Genomic DNA, 18447 nt, shown 5'->3' on the forward strand with positions numbered 1-18447 from the left:
AGAACTTAATTTATGTAAGTACAGATGTACAATTTCAATTCCATCACGTTTGATTCTCTTAGCATCTAAAAAGTAAGATGTATATTAGTTATTTAATTTAAAGCAGTAGCTATCATACGCGACAGAACTGCGTAAGAAAGGTTTCCTACCTCGGTCGACGTTCACTGGGGATGTCACTAGTATTCTTAGTTCATCATTTCTGAACGAAAAATGTATCATGCCACCTTGCATTTGTTTCGTTTAAAAATCTTTAAAACTAGATTTAGATTTGAGTAAATTTGCATTTAACTGTCATTTATAATTCTGACAAACATGATTTGGTTTAAATCTATACTGGCCTCCATAACAAACGCTACACTATTTCAAATATTGCATTTCATAACATCTGACATAAAAAGGCCTTATTACTTTGTTTTATTGTCCCCGGGTATTGACTTAAGGTAAGTCATACAACAGTCGACAAAATTCAGTGAAGCGGAGCATTGATATATGCGCAGAAGGTTGTCTGTTTCGAACAGAAAATGGTTGTCAGTGGTAACCTTTCCATGGCCAATGACACATTTAAATGTTGGCAAATAGCTTTCACAGACATCGCAAACGATAAATGACGGTGCACATTGACTGTTTCTGAACTTAAAGCCTTTAATGGTCGCTGTTCATCATGACCTCATCGGTAAATATTCTATTTTTCTTGAATATTTTGGAAGTCAATGAGTTTATGATATACGTCAATGTGCCCTGTAGCGACTAGAGCGAAATCTGGCCGAAACTTCGTTCTATATATTATTGATTGGGTAATAATCAAGTAAATATACTTGGATTTCATGTAGATTTGCGTCGATGAAGAAGAAGACGCATCTCCTCCTTTAGAACCATCTCATTCTGGTATTATAATCCTTGTTTTTTTTCAGTCATCTCCTTGTACATCTTTCCGTTGTTTATCATAAGAATTTCGGTTTTGTTATGATTTTTTTGTATTTTCTTGATTTTTACTTCGCCGAAATTTAGCTGATTTTTTTCACTTTAGTCTGCAACTTGTTTAAATATGGTTCGATTTTGATGAAACTTGGTAAGCATGTTCAATATACAAAGAATAAGCTAAAGGCCAAACTCGGCAAAATTGATGTGCATAATTGTGATCGATATATTGCACTTGTGTTGGTAGTTTTCTCACAAAACGTAACGTGGTTAAAAATGGCACTGCCTCCAGCGTACAGTCACGTAACCGTATCATATAATTTTATTGTTATAAAAAGTATATGAAGCTATGACTCATGTGTAACGATGCTTTGTATACTGTATATCTACAGCACGGTCGGGGTTGTTAAATTTTGTGTTCTTTGTGATAGACGTGAAAACACACAAGGCTCTTTCGTACTGTGTCCCATCAAAGTTTTACTCTGGCCCTGACACCTGACTAAGAAAAGGACAAATACATTTCTGGTGTGGGAGTCTGGTGTCAGGGCCAGAGGAAACTCGGGCTCAAGGTTCAGTAATTGACTTATGTTGCAAATGCAACTGATTTTTGTTCGAATTTGATATCGCAAATGATGTTTTATATATAGAAATATTGTATGCTGTTCAAAACCGACAAAGGCTATTACAAGTCAGTATCACAGAATCCTGATAATTTAAGGAATCAGACTCTTATGAGCCACCCTTGCAGGTGGGGGATCGAAAAAAGAATACACCTGCGCATGCTATTACCCACTACATGTATCCAGGGAGATATTAAACCAGCACTATATATACGTCTCTGATGTATCGTAGGAGGCGACTAACATTGGAACCCCCAACGGAATTGGGGGTTTGCTTTGGTGTCCTCTATTTGGGGAAACAAAAGCGATTAAAATAAATCTGCTAGACCAATCGCAATATTTGGGATCTTTATCTTTCTTTCTACTTATAACTACCTTTATATTTCCAAGCGCTTTGCTTGGCAACACCTCACTTTTTGCATTAATGTTGAGCGTTCGCAATAATGAGGAGGGCAATGGGTTCTGTCCCTAAGCCGGGACATATCAAAGTCCTTAAAAATGGTAGTTATTCCCTGCTTAACATTCAGCATTTAGGGAAATGGCAACAACTGGTTCACCCTTGTCAGTATAATGTGACCGGGCAGAATGCTGTGCTTGGTGCCTTCGGCATGGTATTTCAGTGAGAAAGTACTATAAAGTCGGCATCAGAACCGCGCTATCAGAAGGAGGCAAGCACACCAACATACCCCGTCTCCTGCATACACACACGCAAGCACACATTACACTACACACATGGGGGCAGGTCCTTAAATGAACTTAGCTGTTAATAAGACGTTTAACAAAATTAAACCAAACCAAACCCTTATGGGCAGATTGGTTGAGTGGTTATTATTCCAGCCTTCCACGCAGGCGGCCGGAGTTCGATCACCTAAGTCGTCGTACGCATGGATATTCAGAGAAATTGTTTTTCTCCTGCCCACATAACTTCAACAACCCAGGGGGAGTATAAATTGGTCTGGGGTGGATGTTGCAGTATCTGTGCTGTAACATTCAAGTGAGGTGGCACTTTAAAAGATGCCGTTGGAAGCACGGTCCCACTACAAACAGAACACATTACATCTCCAGCTTACACGTATGCATACACACATAGGGAGATATTAACAATGTGGCATTGGGCTAATAGTAGCGCCTGATAAGGCAGCTCCTGCGAAATCCTCCAAATTGTATATGCTAATTGTATTAATTGTATATCTATGTACTTGTAAAGCGCTTTAGAGTGGCTTATGTTAGCTAGATAGGGTGCTTTATCAAATGCTGTATATTATTATTATTATTATTGTTTCATATGTTACCTTAAATATAGGTGAAGTGTAAGTCTGTTGCAAATGTTGTAGCACTCCATGCCAACAAGATTAAGGCCAAATATCATGGCTCTCCAATATGAATCAAGGTCATTTTTTCAAATTTGTAGCATTCCATACAGGGAAGTTACTGGCCAAATATCAGTTCTGGGGGTCTTCCCATTCTTCTTCAGAATAAACCCATGTTATTTTATTTTCTAAAATCTAGTAGGACTCCATGTTAGCAAACCACAGGACAAACTTTATTAATCTACTTTTTTGTTATTCACAAGAAGTTGTTTGAGTGTTTTGAAACAGTTGACCCCTGGGACCTTGAATAAAGGATACCAGGTACATTTTTTAAATGAAAAAGTTTTATAGATAAAAGCAGTCATTTGGTTGGAGCATAATTGAGTTTTGTCTTATATTTTCATGATAAATATATAGTAATCTTATCACTGGATATAGAATATAATTGGTTTGAAGATATTTAATTGTTTTTAAAGTAAAATTATCCAACCCTTCAGCTTTAAATGAAAGTTGGTAGGTATATTTGGTATAATACCACATGAACTTGACAATGTAAAACAAAAGAGGGCCATGAGCCTTTACAGCTTACCTGCTATCATCCCGATATTCAAGGGTTACGCTCACTTTCGCTCTTTGCACCCCTGGAATATGTCATAGCAAAATTGAAGGCACGAAGACAGCTGTTTGATTGGTCTCAGGTAAAAAAGAAATGACCAATAGCTAGGCTGTTACCTGTCCTTTGAAGATTCCAAAGGCCAGATGCCCGACTTCAAAGCCTGTAAATTTTTATCATTACGTGACTGCTAGATTCTTTTGATGTACATCAAAGGATCAAACTAGTCTTCTTGTCTCGTCAACAAGATGGTGCACACTGAGCCTTCAATTTTGCTACGACATATTCCAGGGGTGTAGAGAGCGAAAGTGAGCGGAACCCCTGGATATCCAGGATGACCTGCTATAGTGGTTTTTTTTTTATATGAAGCAGACAAATGGATTTCAATAACATATTTCATAAACCTGTTTTGTGAATGTTAAATTTGTATTTATAAATTAATGTGTTCAATAAATCTCAAAATGTAAACATAATGCATAACAAGTCTGACAAAAAACATGCATAAATAAAATCATAATTATTTTCTATGATAGTTTACCAAATACTTTGTTGTAATTATTATTTCCCTTCAGCAAACTCTTAATATTAGAAGGGCATCACCCTTATGTCTCCATGATGTGACTCCTTGGCTCAAACATGCTCCAGGCAAATTGAGGTTTATAAATCCTTTAACCTATACTCACAGAAAAAGTATTTTGAACTACATTTCCCCACCACCCCCTATGGGGCATTAACACCCTTTCTTTATAAATTGTTAATTAAATTTCCAAAAGCATGAACCAAATTATGGTAAAATTCATTACCCCTACTCAAGGAGTATTTTAAACGTTTCCTTTCATTCCACCTTTCGGGCCTCACCCCTCTGCCTATCCAAAGTTAAATTTATCTATTGATGGTCCAGACCAATTAAGTTTAAAATCCCTTTTCCTGTACTTAAGTAGGATTTTAAAAACGTATCTTTATTTCCCTTCATGACCTCCATTTACACAGAGCTGTTTTCTCAGCCCAATATTGTTCCAGGCCAAAAAAGGTCAAAATCAACTTTGCTTACATTCAAGTATGACATTAAAGATAGACATTTATTTCCCTTATAGGACCCTTACCCTCTACACCCAGGGGAACCCCACCCTTCATGTATACACCATTGAGTCAACTTCACCCAAGGATGTTCAAGACCAATTTAAATCAGAATCGCTTTACCGATACTCAAGGTGTAAGATTTTAAAGCTTTCACTATATTTCTCCAAAAATTCAAAAGTTTGCTTTTAAAGAGGTAGCTCTATGGATAATGTGTACATATGTCAGGTGATGTAAAGCAACACAAACAGTATTTTAACAAATACATTTCTCCAAAATTTATTTCTTCTACTTATGTGAATGATAACCCTTCCTTACACAAAATGACATGTGGCAGATGTGATACTTTTCAAATAACAATAAAAATCTACAATTTTTAGCAGCATGCATGATTGCATTAATCTTTATAATTATATACAGAAAATATTATATAACCTTAATTGACAGATCCTTCAACCAACGGCAGATTTAAAATATTATGTATTAATTGGGTCATTAGGTAACATTTTAAGATTTTTTTTATCTGTTAAGAAAATCTCTGAGAATTAATATAAATCACCTATCCACAGGAAAAACGATGAAAGATTATGGGACATACAATATTATTTGATATGCAAATACTTAAATTTTGAAAATTTTGTACTGTAGCTACCGTATGTATCTGTAATTGACAGCTTGCCATATCTTCCCGTTTCTACCCATATCTACCCGTTTCTTGGAAACAAGAGTGTTCATTGGAATCTTTAACAGAGGTTAAGTCAATTTTGACTGCCATAAAAATGACTAAATGTAAACATATGGTAACGGTGGCTTTACACAAAACGAGTTCATTTAAACAACACTCCACACAGCAGTCATTCATCAGATTACACGTCATTTTTTTCAGACTCAATTTTTCCTACACAGTATGTACAAAACAATGACTTCTCAAATGTTATGCCAACTTTACAAGCCAACTCTCAACTTGAGACAGATCGATTTTGCCACTTAAGGAACTGCATTCCACAAAATCCACTTTGAGAGGTTTGAGGTCTTCAAAAGCAAAGTCTTTGTTACGTTTCCCGAGAAATGTGTTGTTATTTGCAGCTCCTTCCAGCTGTTGCAGTGCAGCCGATCGAGTCACTCGCATGATGTTCCTAGTAATGAAGAAATGACTGGATACATTTTGTGTTCTTAACTATACACTAATTGTACATGGGTAAGTTTTGAGTGGTATTGGAAAAAGTAGTTCAAATTGTGATGTCATAAAATAGCAGGCAATTCAAGTACCTGAAACTCCACCTCAAATTTGAACATTAGATACTGATCTTCTTGAAATTCTGAACAGAATAATCATGTTTTCACATTGTGAATTAATGGGAGAAATATTATATTAAATCTCTGATGATTGATTATGTTAAAAATATCCAGTGTTATCATTCATTATAAAATCAATAATAACTTTTTAGATATCTTCTATATATTGATGTAAGTTAAAATAAGTCTTATAGAAGAAGGATGCTTAGTAATTTTCTCCGAAAGAAGTTGAGCAAATAATAATTATTTCAGTTCGTGACATGGATATACAAATGTACTTCTGTGTTTTAAGTTTACTTCAATATGATGAAACCGCACAAATGACAGTAACAAGAAATGACCTAACTTTGTTACGTATTATATTAATATTTCATTTTGAAAGCATTTTCGACTGTTGGTGATAACTGTGAATTTCTTGTTTTAGTAAATGAGATATTCTTTTCTTTGAATATTTTCAGACAAACACAGGATGATAATAATGGTATTTGTTTTCCTTTTTTTAATATTTTAAAACTTAAAGAACACAAACATACATTTCAGCAGCTAAATTTTTCTTGATGACATCTTTGCCTTTCTTGAGTGTCAGATCGGACTTGGTACAGGCGACCAGTATGGGTGGAACGTTGTTTGATATCACACTATCACTGAGGAACGTGTACAAATACCTGTCAATAAAAAGAGACATGTTTAGCTAGAGGCGGCAACAACTTAGAAGGAATGCAGGTGTATTACACAAGAACATGTACATTGATATCATATACAAAAGACGTGTACAACAAACACCAGGTGACAAAAACATTATGTCACTGAATATGTAATAATATTTTAGAGTTTGATGCTTAGGAGTAAATTCCTTGTCCATTCACATGACTATGACTATCTTTCTTCGTAAGTCAGCACTGACAACCAGCAGTGTTTATGCTAAGCAGCATGTCAATTCAAATATATATATTGTGTTAAGCATATTTTACACATTTCATTTTTGTTTGGGGGAAACATGAATATTTGTTCCCCAGGAGAAGAAATAATAAAATATTCTGAAATGAGAAACATATATTATTGTTTCGAAAAAGAACAATTACCATGGAATGAGATCAAAGCCTATAGAACTCAGGGGAGGTAACTCTTTCTGATACTTTTCTAGTGAGGTCACTTTAAAGTTATGGGACCAACATAGCTATATAAGGTGAAGAATTACTTAAATGATCAGTAGTACAACCAGATATAAATTATAAAAAATAGTTAATTTTCATGGGATATTAAGCTACACTGTAATATGAAAGTCTAGTAACAATTTGTCATCATTATTTCCAGTGATGGATTTGAGGTCCTTCTGACAAAGTTAAGAAAATTACTCATCCTTTCGCTAGAATTTGGACTCCATCCTTTAAAAATAAACAAGCCTATTATTAATTCTGTTAATTGTTTTAATTTTTTTTTGTACTTGAAAATTATTTTCACTAGCTAGCTACACTATTAAACAAGGATAAATCTGATATAAAAATAAATCAATTAACACTAATAACAGGACGGGGTATGGATTTTTACAGGAAGTTGATTTGTATACATGAGAGGTGGATGATATGCGTTATTCGCTGCTGAACAGGATGGGGGTAAGATGCTGTACAGGAAATCGATAGTATGACTTTGGTGAGTACATTGACTGTGTACAGGAAGTCAATAGTATGACTTTGGTGAGTACATTAACTGTGTACAGGAAGTCGATAGTATGAATTTGGTGAGTACATTGACTGTGTACAGAAAGTCGATAGTATGGCTTTGGTGAGTACATTAACTGTGTACAGGAAGTCGATAGCATGACTTTGGTGAGTACATTAACTGTGTACAGGAAGTCAATAGTATGACTTTGGTGAGTACATTGACTGTGTACAGGAAGTCGATAGTATGACTTTGATGAGTACATTGACGGTGTACAGGAAGTCAAAAGTATGACTTTGGTGAGTACATTAACGGTGTACAGGAAGTCAAAAGTATGACTTTGGTGAGCACATTAACTGTGTACAGGAAGTCAATAGTATGACTTTGGAAGTTTGGTGAGTACATTAACTGTGTACAGGAAGTCGATAGTATGACTTTGGTGAGTACGTTAACTGTGTACAGGAAGTCGATAGTATGACTTTGGTGAGTACATTAACTGTGTACAGGAAGTCAAAAGTATGACTTTGGTGAGTACATTAACAGTGTACAGGAAGTCAATAGTATGACTTTGGTGAGTACATTAACAGTGTATAGGAAGTCAATAGTATGACTTTGGTGAGTACATTAACTGTGTACAGGAAGTCGATAGTATGACTTTGGTGAGTACATTGACTGTAAACTTACTCTGCTACTTCCTTCACCTCTTTCATTAGTGTCCCGCTGTCCACCAAGAACACCACTCCCCTGTAAAAACATGAAACAATAAGTAGTTATTGTTTTTTTTAAATTTCAAAAGTCTTCTTCTCTAGATTTACTAGAATCCAACACTAGTACATGTACTCTTGATGGATGGAAATGTCCATGCATGCTTAATCTAAATTGTAAGGTTTATTACCCATGGGTCATCTGTTGACCCTTTGGAAAGGGGTAGATTTTTACAGATTATGTATAATAGGTAAAAACACTTTGGGTACATTTTGTCCAATTTCTAACATGTAATATTTTTTGCTTTCTGGTATTGTAAAATGACAGTTGAAGTCATCTGAAAATATTCATACATTGTAATTTATTCCAATCTAATATAGTATTATTAAACCCTGGACTTAAATTAATTCTGTGATTTTACCTGTACCGACAAGACACCTCTTTTTTTAATTTACAATTAGATATATATCTAACACATGATATTATTAGCTTTCTGATATTGTAAAATGACAGTTAAATTCATTTGAAAATATTCATGCATTGTTATTCATTCCTCTTTATTATTGCAAACTGATAGATAAAGCTTTCAAACACACTTTTTCTGTGACTGGTGTCGAAATGTTCAAATACACGCTGGTATGATATTTCAAGCACATTTAAACATTACAATTTATAATGATGAATTCTGCAATTTTCTAGATACTAAGGTAGGTGTGAAGATTTGATTGTATCTAAACAGAAGAGAAAACTACAGACATATTTCTCTTATGTGGAGTCTTTTCTAGAAAAATTAGCTAGAGGGCAAGACGTACCACATCTGAGTTCCAAGTTGATGAAATAGACAACAATGGTGCGGTAGCCAAATATATCTTCACTGTTGTGTTATTGTTCTATATTAGTATATATAATACATTTATTAAGTGCTCTTGCATTAGGGAAGAATGATACTTTGTTTTTCCCTCATAAATGTTTCACTCGAGCTTGGTCCTTGTGAGTTGTATTTCTCTACAAGGCCACTAAATGTATAATATGGGGAGGGTTATAATGTGGTTTGGTTGTCTGTCCATGCATCTATCTGTCTGTAGACAAAATGAATATGAATAAGAACATGAATTGGTACCTAAATTTATGGAGTTATGTCCCTTGTTGATATACATTGCTTGAGCTATTCATTCTAAAATAATGTTCTGATTTGATTGACCCTCTTGCACAGATCCCCTAAAAGCAAAATATAGCAATTTTAGTAAACCTCCCCTATATTTCCCCATCCAATATCCATTATTTTTTAGTTTGTTTGAGTGGCTTTGATACCAGGAGGTAACTTTGTTCTAGAGAAGTTAAACTTAAAACAAGCCTACCTTGCCATGTGCTTATGTTGATCCAGGCACTGCGTCCTACGTCTTTCATGTCCGGGAATATCCACAATACGCAGACTTTTATTCTGTCAAAAAATCAATTAAGATTGATGAACAAATTTAACTTCACCCCTTGAGATACTTTGAACTCTTCTGATTCAAAGGTTGGAATAGTTCATTATGAAATGTCAGGGGTGAATGAGTTAAATGCCAAGAGTTAATCTAATTAACACTGCTTTTATCGAATCACTTGACTGTCATCTCATTGCAGTATTCTCAGTGATCTAACTAGAGTTCTTATAAGAGTAAAAATGTATTGAGCTTCTTACATTTTATCCAGTGAAAAAAACTTATTTTAGTTAAATCAATGACTTTTAATAAGCTGATGAAATTATGTCACAAAATAGGATGTCACACATTGTGTATGATGTACTAAGGTCAACCCTTGGTACAGAGAAATTTTATATTCATTTGAAATGTTATGAAAGGGAGGTAACTCATTGCTGAACTGTTAATGTAACATACATTTTTATGTCTTACCTTGCTTTTGACTTTATAGTTTCCAATATTTGATTCCATTGAGGTAACTGTCATTATATCATCAGTTGTTTCCTTAACCAGCTGTCAAAAGAAACACACTTCAAAGTTTAGTCCTAATAACTTTCTCCTTTTAAATGTTTTTGATGACCTCATACAATTTTTTAACATGGAAGTTGTTATTGACTATTGTCAGCTCTGCTAGCTTTTAGATATTAAGATAGAACTTCTCAGCAAGCATTCATATATCACATATATAATTCATTAATGATTCATTTTTTAAAAATAAATATCATTAAGCTTATAAGGATAAGAAAGGTCATATTATACATTCAAAATTGAAATGCTTATAATTATAACCCTTCAGAAAATTTGACAATAATATATATACAGGAACGGTACCGGTCCAGTAAAATAGTTTAAAACTAGAAAATGACCATTACCCAGGAAGTGTGACTTCCTAATCATTAGGATTCAGGTTGCCAGATCATATGTACAACTTAATGCTTAATAAAAGTAAATTTAAACAAGAAAATAAAACAGATATATACTAGGTACCGATCATTTCATTATTTAAAGAACTGATACTTTTAATTTTCAAATAATTTTATCAATGAAATAGATGTTAACGAAGTTGTGGTACTTTATATGTTAGTGATGGGCTAATGATCCATCATAATCGAAAATTGATCGGCTTGCCCTTTCCGATTCCGATTATCGATTACAAGTTCCACAATCGATATAATCAGTTCATCAGTATTTAAATGTCTTCCATGTGAAATATGCTTTGAAAGTCATATATTCTTATGATTTATTCTGTATGATTGATAACAAGAGGCCCATGGGCCTAAACGGTCACCTGAGTCTACAGTATTTATTTTTGTTGTTGAAATATGTACCAATTTGAGTAAAAAATAGTATAATGTTAACTTAACTTTGTCAGGACCATGAGCTGATCATTCCTAGACCAATTTTAAGTGAGATCGGCCTATTAGAACTTAGTAGCAAAATAGCGGCCATGGCAGCCAAATTGTATTTCTGATTGACCCGAAAAATAACAACACTTTGTCAGGACCATGAGGCGATCATTCCTACCAACTTTCAGTTCAATCGGTCCAGCAGAACTTGACTTTAAGTTTGAAATAGGTTTTCAAAATGGCGGCCGTGGCGGCCATATTGGATTTCTGATCGACCCGAAAAATAACAACACTTTGTCAGGACCATGAGGCGATCATTCCTACCAACTTTCAGTTCAATCGGTCCAGCAGAACTTGACTTTAAGTTTGAAATAGGTTTTCAAAATGGCGGCCGTGGCGGCCATATTGGATTTCTGATCGACCCGAAAAATAACAACACTTTGTCAGGACCATGAGGCGATCATTCCTACCAACTTTCAGTTCAATCGGTCCAGCAGAACTTGACTTTAAGTTTGAAATAGGTTTTCAAAATGGCGGCCGTGGCGGCCATATTGGATTTCTGATCGACCCGAAAAATAACAACACTTTGTCAGGACCATGAGGCGATCATTCCTACCAACTTTCAGTTCAATCGGCCCAGCAGAACTTGACTTTAAGTTTGAAATGTAAAATGTTAACGGACGACGGACGACGACGGACGAAAACGGATAGCAATAGGTCACTTGAGCTAAAGCTCAGGTGACCTAAAAATGCATAAAATTTGCATGATGTGCATACATTATAAAAGAACAAAACCTAATGTATAGAGAACCACTCTGTCTATTGATGTAGTAGTAGTGTTCTCACTTTACCGTATTTGGGTATTCAGTCCCATAAAATTATAAACTGATTATGCAATCAATCATTGATCGGTTCACTACTTCCGATTACAAACCGATTATCAATTATGATTTTAAACCGATTGCCCATCACTATTATATGTATATATTATTGACATTGTAGAAAGCAGATTACTAATGAGACTAGGCCTCTCATTTCGTTATGTTTAATATTGACAGATAAAAAAACATGACTTATTTATATAATATTATCATCGACAAAATCAGCGTTTTCAATAGTAAAACCTATGCATGTCTGTTTCTTGGGGAACAAAGGATATTTATCAGAATTGTATGAACATGAGCAGCTATTTGGGTAACATTAAATACCTTTTTATTTATACACACACAATTGCAGCATAAAAAGATAGCCAACTTTGCACAAATTAAATACTGCTTTAAAACATCAGCTTTATTTTTATAGTTTATTTTAAACTATTAAGTTTTGTTACAAGATTAATTATATTTATCAATGATTTTTTCTATATAAATATACATGTTTGTATTGATAAATTAATTTGAGGTCAGAATTGCTATGTCAGTACATACATTATTACATATTTTAGTTTGTGGATATATTTACTCTAGAAAATAGTAGTGTCTTCCCAGCATCACAGGTTCCAAGTAACAGGACTGCACTACGGTTGTTACTTTTCCGTGACACAAAAAGTAATATAACTGAAATGAAAAAACCCCACAGATATTACATATATACAGATTCACATAATTCAAACTTCCTCTAAACCAAAACATGTAGTCCGTACCAATCTTTTATCCCAAAAGATCTGCATGTTACAATAATGCATATGACTGCAATAATATTGAACTGCAAAGTTCTATGTCTGCTTTGCTTGCATCGACTATACATTTATATATATTTTTTAAATAAATAAAGTTATTATTTAAAAGTCATTTCCAAAATCAATTTTATGAAATATTCACTACAAAACAAAGAAATAAACATTCTGAAAAGTCTGAAATAATGAATCCCCTCTAATTTTTATTTTATTAGAGATGGTCAGTTATTTCAGATTAAGAATTGACAAATCATTGGATAGTCATAATTCAGGTAAGAAGTTATATACATATATATAATAAGAGAACAATTCTTCTTTTCATTGCTTATCCTGCAAATAGCAGTGAGTTGAACTTGAATACACTTCTTAACTTTCAGGATACAAAAGTCTACCCAGTCTAGGATTAATTTAGTAATATCACAACTGTCACATTAGGCCCTTGGATTAAATATACATTTAGTCCTAATTATTCTGTCGTTTTATCGACTTATATTGTTAATTGCCTCCAGACCGATGTAAAAAAAAGTCGATAAAATGTCAGAATAATTCGGACTAATATCCATTGTATACTGGTCATGGTAAAATATGTTACTCAGGCATTTTATTTTACTATGATTTTTGTGCATTGCCATAGCAATACTCATCTACTTTTGAGGCCGGCATGCCTCTCTATACCAACTAGCTGAAGAGAAATTAAGCTCAGCATGACTAAGGGTGTATAAATGAACAAGACAATGGTATCTACAGAAGATTAAAAAAAATGAAAAATCCTGAAACGACTTTTGACATGTCCAGAAACGACCCGAAAAACTCTATCTCCGAAGGAACTCTATCTAAATCAGAGATTTATAACGTTATAACGTAACTATCGTTATAATTCTCTGATTTAGATAGAGTTCCTACAGGAATTACGAAACGACCCGACACCTATCGTGGGGTTGGAATTTAGGGTGACAATAGCCTCTTTCAGGGAGCTTGTTGAACCTTAGAGTGTGGCCACTGGCTATATATTAAAGGACATCCGTCATTATATTATAGATCTAGAGTAATTAAAGTTCCAACGTATGCTTGCATACTATTAATAATGGTAGCCTCTGAATTGAACAGCTGGTGAAGTTTTCTTCTGTTTGAGAACACAATATTCAATATAGATTATTAACGTCATTAAAAAAAATGACATGGCTATGAAAGAGGATAACATGGCCTTAACCTGTTTCGTTTCACCACTGTTTAAGATTAGGCACTAACATATCTTGAACATTTTTTACAATACCGGTGCCATATGAGCATATGTCGGTATAGTCGTTGCCCATGTGGCAATATGTTCATCATCATTAACGGTGATATAATACTGAATGTTAGGTTTATAGACTGTAACTTTACCTATAGTAAGTAATACAACAGCTACAGCAACTAATGTTCCTAGAACAGTTGTATCTTGTCGTTCCACGCCTGTTTTAACATAATCAACCAACTCCTCGAGCTGTTGCTGAAGTTCGGCCGCCATCTTGAACCAGTATGTATAATTTGCAAAATGTACACGAAACGAAACCAGTGAAGAGAGAAACGAAACGAAACCTCTACATTTATGAAATCGTGAAACATGCTAGTATTTACACTATACTGTTTGTTGTTGTATTTTCCCTTATCGAATAAATTAATTAAAAAATAATTTCGTGGTACAATAAGGTTTAATGAGAACTCGCACGATAAACAGACATCACAGAACAGCATGTGGAAGAAAAATACGCTATTTATACATCTTGGGTTTTTGTTAAATGTCATTGTCAGATTGTTAACAGCACTAAACATATCATAATATAACTTAATTCTAAAGCCAAAACAATCAAATATCATATCTAGTTATACATAGATAAGAAGTTACCCACCTGTGATAAACTTGAAAGCCATTCCAAAACGAACTTCTGATCTGTACAGATAAAGTGCACAACGATTTAGTCCAAACATGTGTGAAGTTGATAGAGAATGGGCTCGATCGTTTGCTCAAATTTTGCAAGGTCAATCACAACGTCGCGTCCAACATCGGTTTGGTGTTCATGCATCGGCTAGGCCTATTGTCAGCATAGTTACATGTAGTCTTCTCAGGAGCGAAAGTCAACGCGTATCAACGTCATTGGTGGGCATGGACGCCGAGTGTGCCGAAGAACGGTCAGAAATCGGTTACGCGATTTCAACTTAAACCACGGCGTCCTTATGTTCTTCCACGCCGTCTGTAATATTGCCGTGCACATGGTCCAATATTGTGTATCGCTTTGCTGATCGGATGCATGTCCTCTGTACTGACAACTTAGTGACAAGTCTTGTTTTACGGGTTTTTTCGGTCTATGACCGCCAACGAGTCCATCGACGTCGAGGTGAACGAGATACAAATCGCGGCATTCCGCAGGAAAATGACAGATTTGGAGAAGGGTCTGTTATGGTTTGTGGAGACATCTGTTCTGATGTTGTCATCCAGAGTAATCTCACAGCCGTTAGATAGAGGGATCAGCGGCCCAACGCAATTCCCCTTTTCCGTCAGCGGAATCAAACCATCCACCAGGACAATGTCGGCCGGGCAATACGTTTCAAGAATGTGTCGTGCTTTTCTAGCTCAAAACAATGTGTTAGTACTCGATTGGCCAACATCCTGTCCAGATTTGCCCAAAATGGAAATTTATTGACGGACTGGACAGAAGGGTAAGACAATGCGCTAAAGCCTCAGAAAACGTCGCCCAGCTGGCGTGGCACTTCTGGGAGGATGGCATTATACACCCCAGTTCAAAGAATAAACAACTAGATTATAGGTTGACGGGTTCTTTAGGGAGGAGGGTTGTGGTCTCGGCCCGCGAAGGACACTGGAATAAGGGATGGGTGGCTCTATTGTGACGTCATTCCTGACATCGACGCTTGTCTTGTAACATCGTTCTTTCTCATAAATCAGTAAATTGTTAAACTTAACTCTAATATAATAAATTGCCATTACCAATAATTTCTTAGCATTTCTTACATGTTGATTATTGTGATTTGTAAAAAAACATCATTGTCTGTGTGTAGTTAGTGGTAAGGTTGATATATTCATCATAATATCCACTGATGCTCACTTTTAAATAGTCACTTGTAAATTGCGTATTTTTTTCTTTCCACACTTTCTTTCTTAGTTCTTTCAGATCAATATACTCATGCATTGCAGTGTCTACCGAATTATTTTGTTACAAATAAATTCTTACCTAATTTCTCTTATTTTTTTTCTTGTTACACATTCAACATAATTTGTTGTAATTGTATTTTTACTTGATGCGCAGAACAAATGCAATAAAAGTATAAAATATACATACATGATTATACATGTATCTAATTTTGATTGATTGTTTATTGAAAGCACACTATTTATGCTCTATTGAACGAAATGACGTTACAGGTTTCATGTCTGTATGCATAACAAGAGACATATTTAGAATACGAATATATGCGATATATGTTTCGTTGTCCGCAGTCCCGGTTTCCTTAAAGTGACTAGCCACGCAGTCTAGTTATGCCTATCCCATGTAGAACTTGACGGGTCACTAAACCGGTGTTCCGTAATGTGTGCTGTTCCGTAGGACCAGCAGCAGGAAATACGTAAACCGTCTTTTACCTCATTACAAACCATCTGAACATTGGCCGGGGTTGACATTGAGAAATTCTCACTCTGGGATAGATGGGTTTCTCTGTGGATAGCGCACTACATTAAATATACAAAATGTAGCCTTTCATCAAGCTGTCCAGAGTTCGATTCCCCAATTGGAGTTGAAAAGGTATGGGTAACCTTCACGACTACATGGGTTTTATCCGGGTACTTCTGTTTCCTCCCATAACAAGACTACCAGGGAACTAAAATCCTGGACCACCTGAATAAACTTCAAACTGAATATGGCCAATATCATCATATAGCTTCAGTCGAGTCGCTTGGTGCAATATGACAAAGTTACCATTTTTGGCAACCCGGCAGGTCAATCCCTCTGTTAGCGCATTTTAAAATTTCTTCCACCTTAGGATGTCTCAAACCAAATTGGTCGATATCCACTACAAAGGGTAAGATAAGTAACACTTAGGGAGAACTCACTCCGATTTGCCCGGTCCTCAACACCGAGGTTTTCCCCACTGGTTTTGAAGAAGAAGTAATTGGAAGAAATTACTGATGGACACATTCAAATTATGTGAGCTAGCAATGGAGAGTGCAGCAACCATTGTATTGTTGTAAATAAGGCCGTGGTGACAACTACACAATTTCTACACAATAAGGGCTGTGTTAGAATAGCTATACCCTGATATACCGTTATATCATCATTCTGAACGAAGACTTTAATATATCATTTTGAGTTTGTAGCAGTTTTTAATTTGACCTTGACCTACATGCACGGCCAGGGTCGTCGATGAAGCACAACACGCTAATCCTTCTGGAACACCTGGTCTTTTCTACTCGTACCTTTTCAATGGATACATTTGTAGCGTTATTCTGAGTAGATTGGGAGAACAACTTACGTCCAGGCTATCAAAAATGGTGATATGATTATTGTTACCAGGGCCCGTATTCATGAAACCGTTCTCATGCTCAAGCATGGATTCTGTGCTCAAACCATATTTTTTGCAACCCGCTTAGATAATGTCAAACGATCAAATGTAAACATTGAAAACAGTATTTGGCTTTAAGTTTCTTCAAATGTTTCCAAATCATTGACAAAATAAGATTTATTTACTAAGTTATAACAAGAACAAGAAATTAGGCTTGGGCACAACATCCATACTTGAGCATGAGAATGGTTTCATGAATATGGGCCCAGGACTATCGTTGGAACACTTAGCGAATCAGAATTCATCTGTTTTTTAAAGGATATTAGGACCTTTCTTTTCCTTTGTTATTCTGAAGGATTTTGTAGTTTCAGCGTCGACTATTAAATTGACATATGTTCATATGTTTTTTCTATTTCATTAATACTAAAATATAATAAATAATTCAACGATTAGATGATATTTCACACATTTGAAACAGCAACAACAAATAAAAATGTTTATACATTCATTATAATGTATAACAAATGAACAACTTACTTTGCTAGGATGGAAACAGAAACTGTATTTAATGAATAATACATCATTTACAGTTATTATGATTGTAATGAATCGTGAAGTGCAAACATAATCCTGTCAACACAACTACGTAACATCGAAAGAGCGCACCAATCAACCGCAGCAGTCATGCGTTACACCAGGGTAAATAAATGATAAATCTCGATGACCAAACTCCCAGGACTAATTAAATATATCGGAAACCTATATTGGATCACGTGATCATCAACCAGCCTAAACATTATTTACGGATTTCAAGATATATAATTTATGTTTACCTTCACAGGTTTCACCCTGGCAAAATCAAAATAATAATGTCGTTTTCAGCTATAACAAGAAAGATAAATAAATATATACAAATCTCTAAGTACCTCCCTAGTACGTATATACTTACACCCCTCTTAAGGATCATCAGGGGGGAATCTTTATAATCATATATATTCCGTTTTGAACCGTTTCATTATTTAAATAAAAATAAACTTTCTTAAGAAAAACAAGAAAGAATAGCTTTCAGTTCTTTCCGAAAAGAGGCATGCAAAAAACAGCTATGGAAAAAGACCGTGTTTGTGCCTAGAAAAATGATGATGTACTGGAACTGGTATAGAAAACGAAACCATTTTAAGTTATAAATAACCACATCGGGATGTGATATTTGGAGT

The 18447-nt window shown here is 35.0% G+C and overlaps 1 protein-coding gene across 1 annotated transcript; it reads right to left on the minus strand.

Moving 5' to 3' along the window:
- Positions 1 to 4139: 4139 nt before the first annotated feature.
- On the minus strand, positions 4140 to 14207 carry LOC110463973 (signal recognition particle receptor subunit beta-like). The gene is made up of 7 exons (XM_021518943.1): positions 14066 to 14207; positions 12469 to 12563; positions 10094 to 10174; positions 9557 to 9639; positions 8178 to 8237; positions 6368 to 6499; positions 4140 to 5674 (listed from the first exon to the last, which is right to left on the minus strand). Exons 1-7 carry the CDS (start codon positions 14187 to 14189, stop codon positions 5473 to 5475), a joined length of 777 nt encoding a protein of 258 aa, XP_021374618.1. The 5' UTR covers positions 14190 to 14207; the 3' UTR covers positions 4140 to 5472.
- Between the last annotated feature and the right edge of the window lie 4240 nt (positions 14208 to 18447).

Source organism: Mizuhopecten yessoensis, unplaced genomic scaffold (assembly GCF_002113885.1).
Source record: "Mizuhopecten yessoensis strain PY_sf001 unplaced genomic scaffold, ASM211388v2 scaffold10949, whole genome shotgun sequence".
NCBI lineage: Eukaryota > Metazoa > Mollusca > Bivalvia > Pectinida > Pectinidae > Mizuhopecten > Mizuhopecten yessoensis.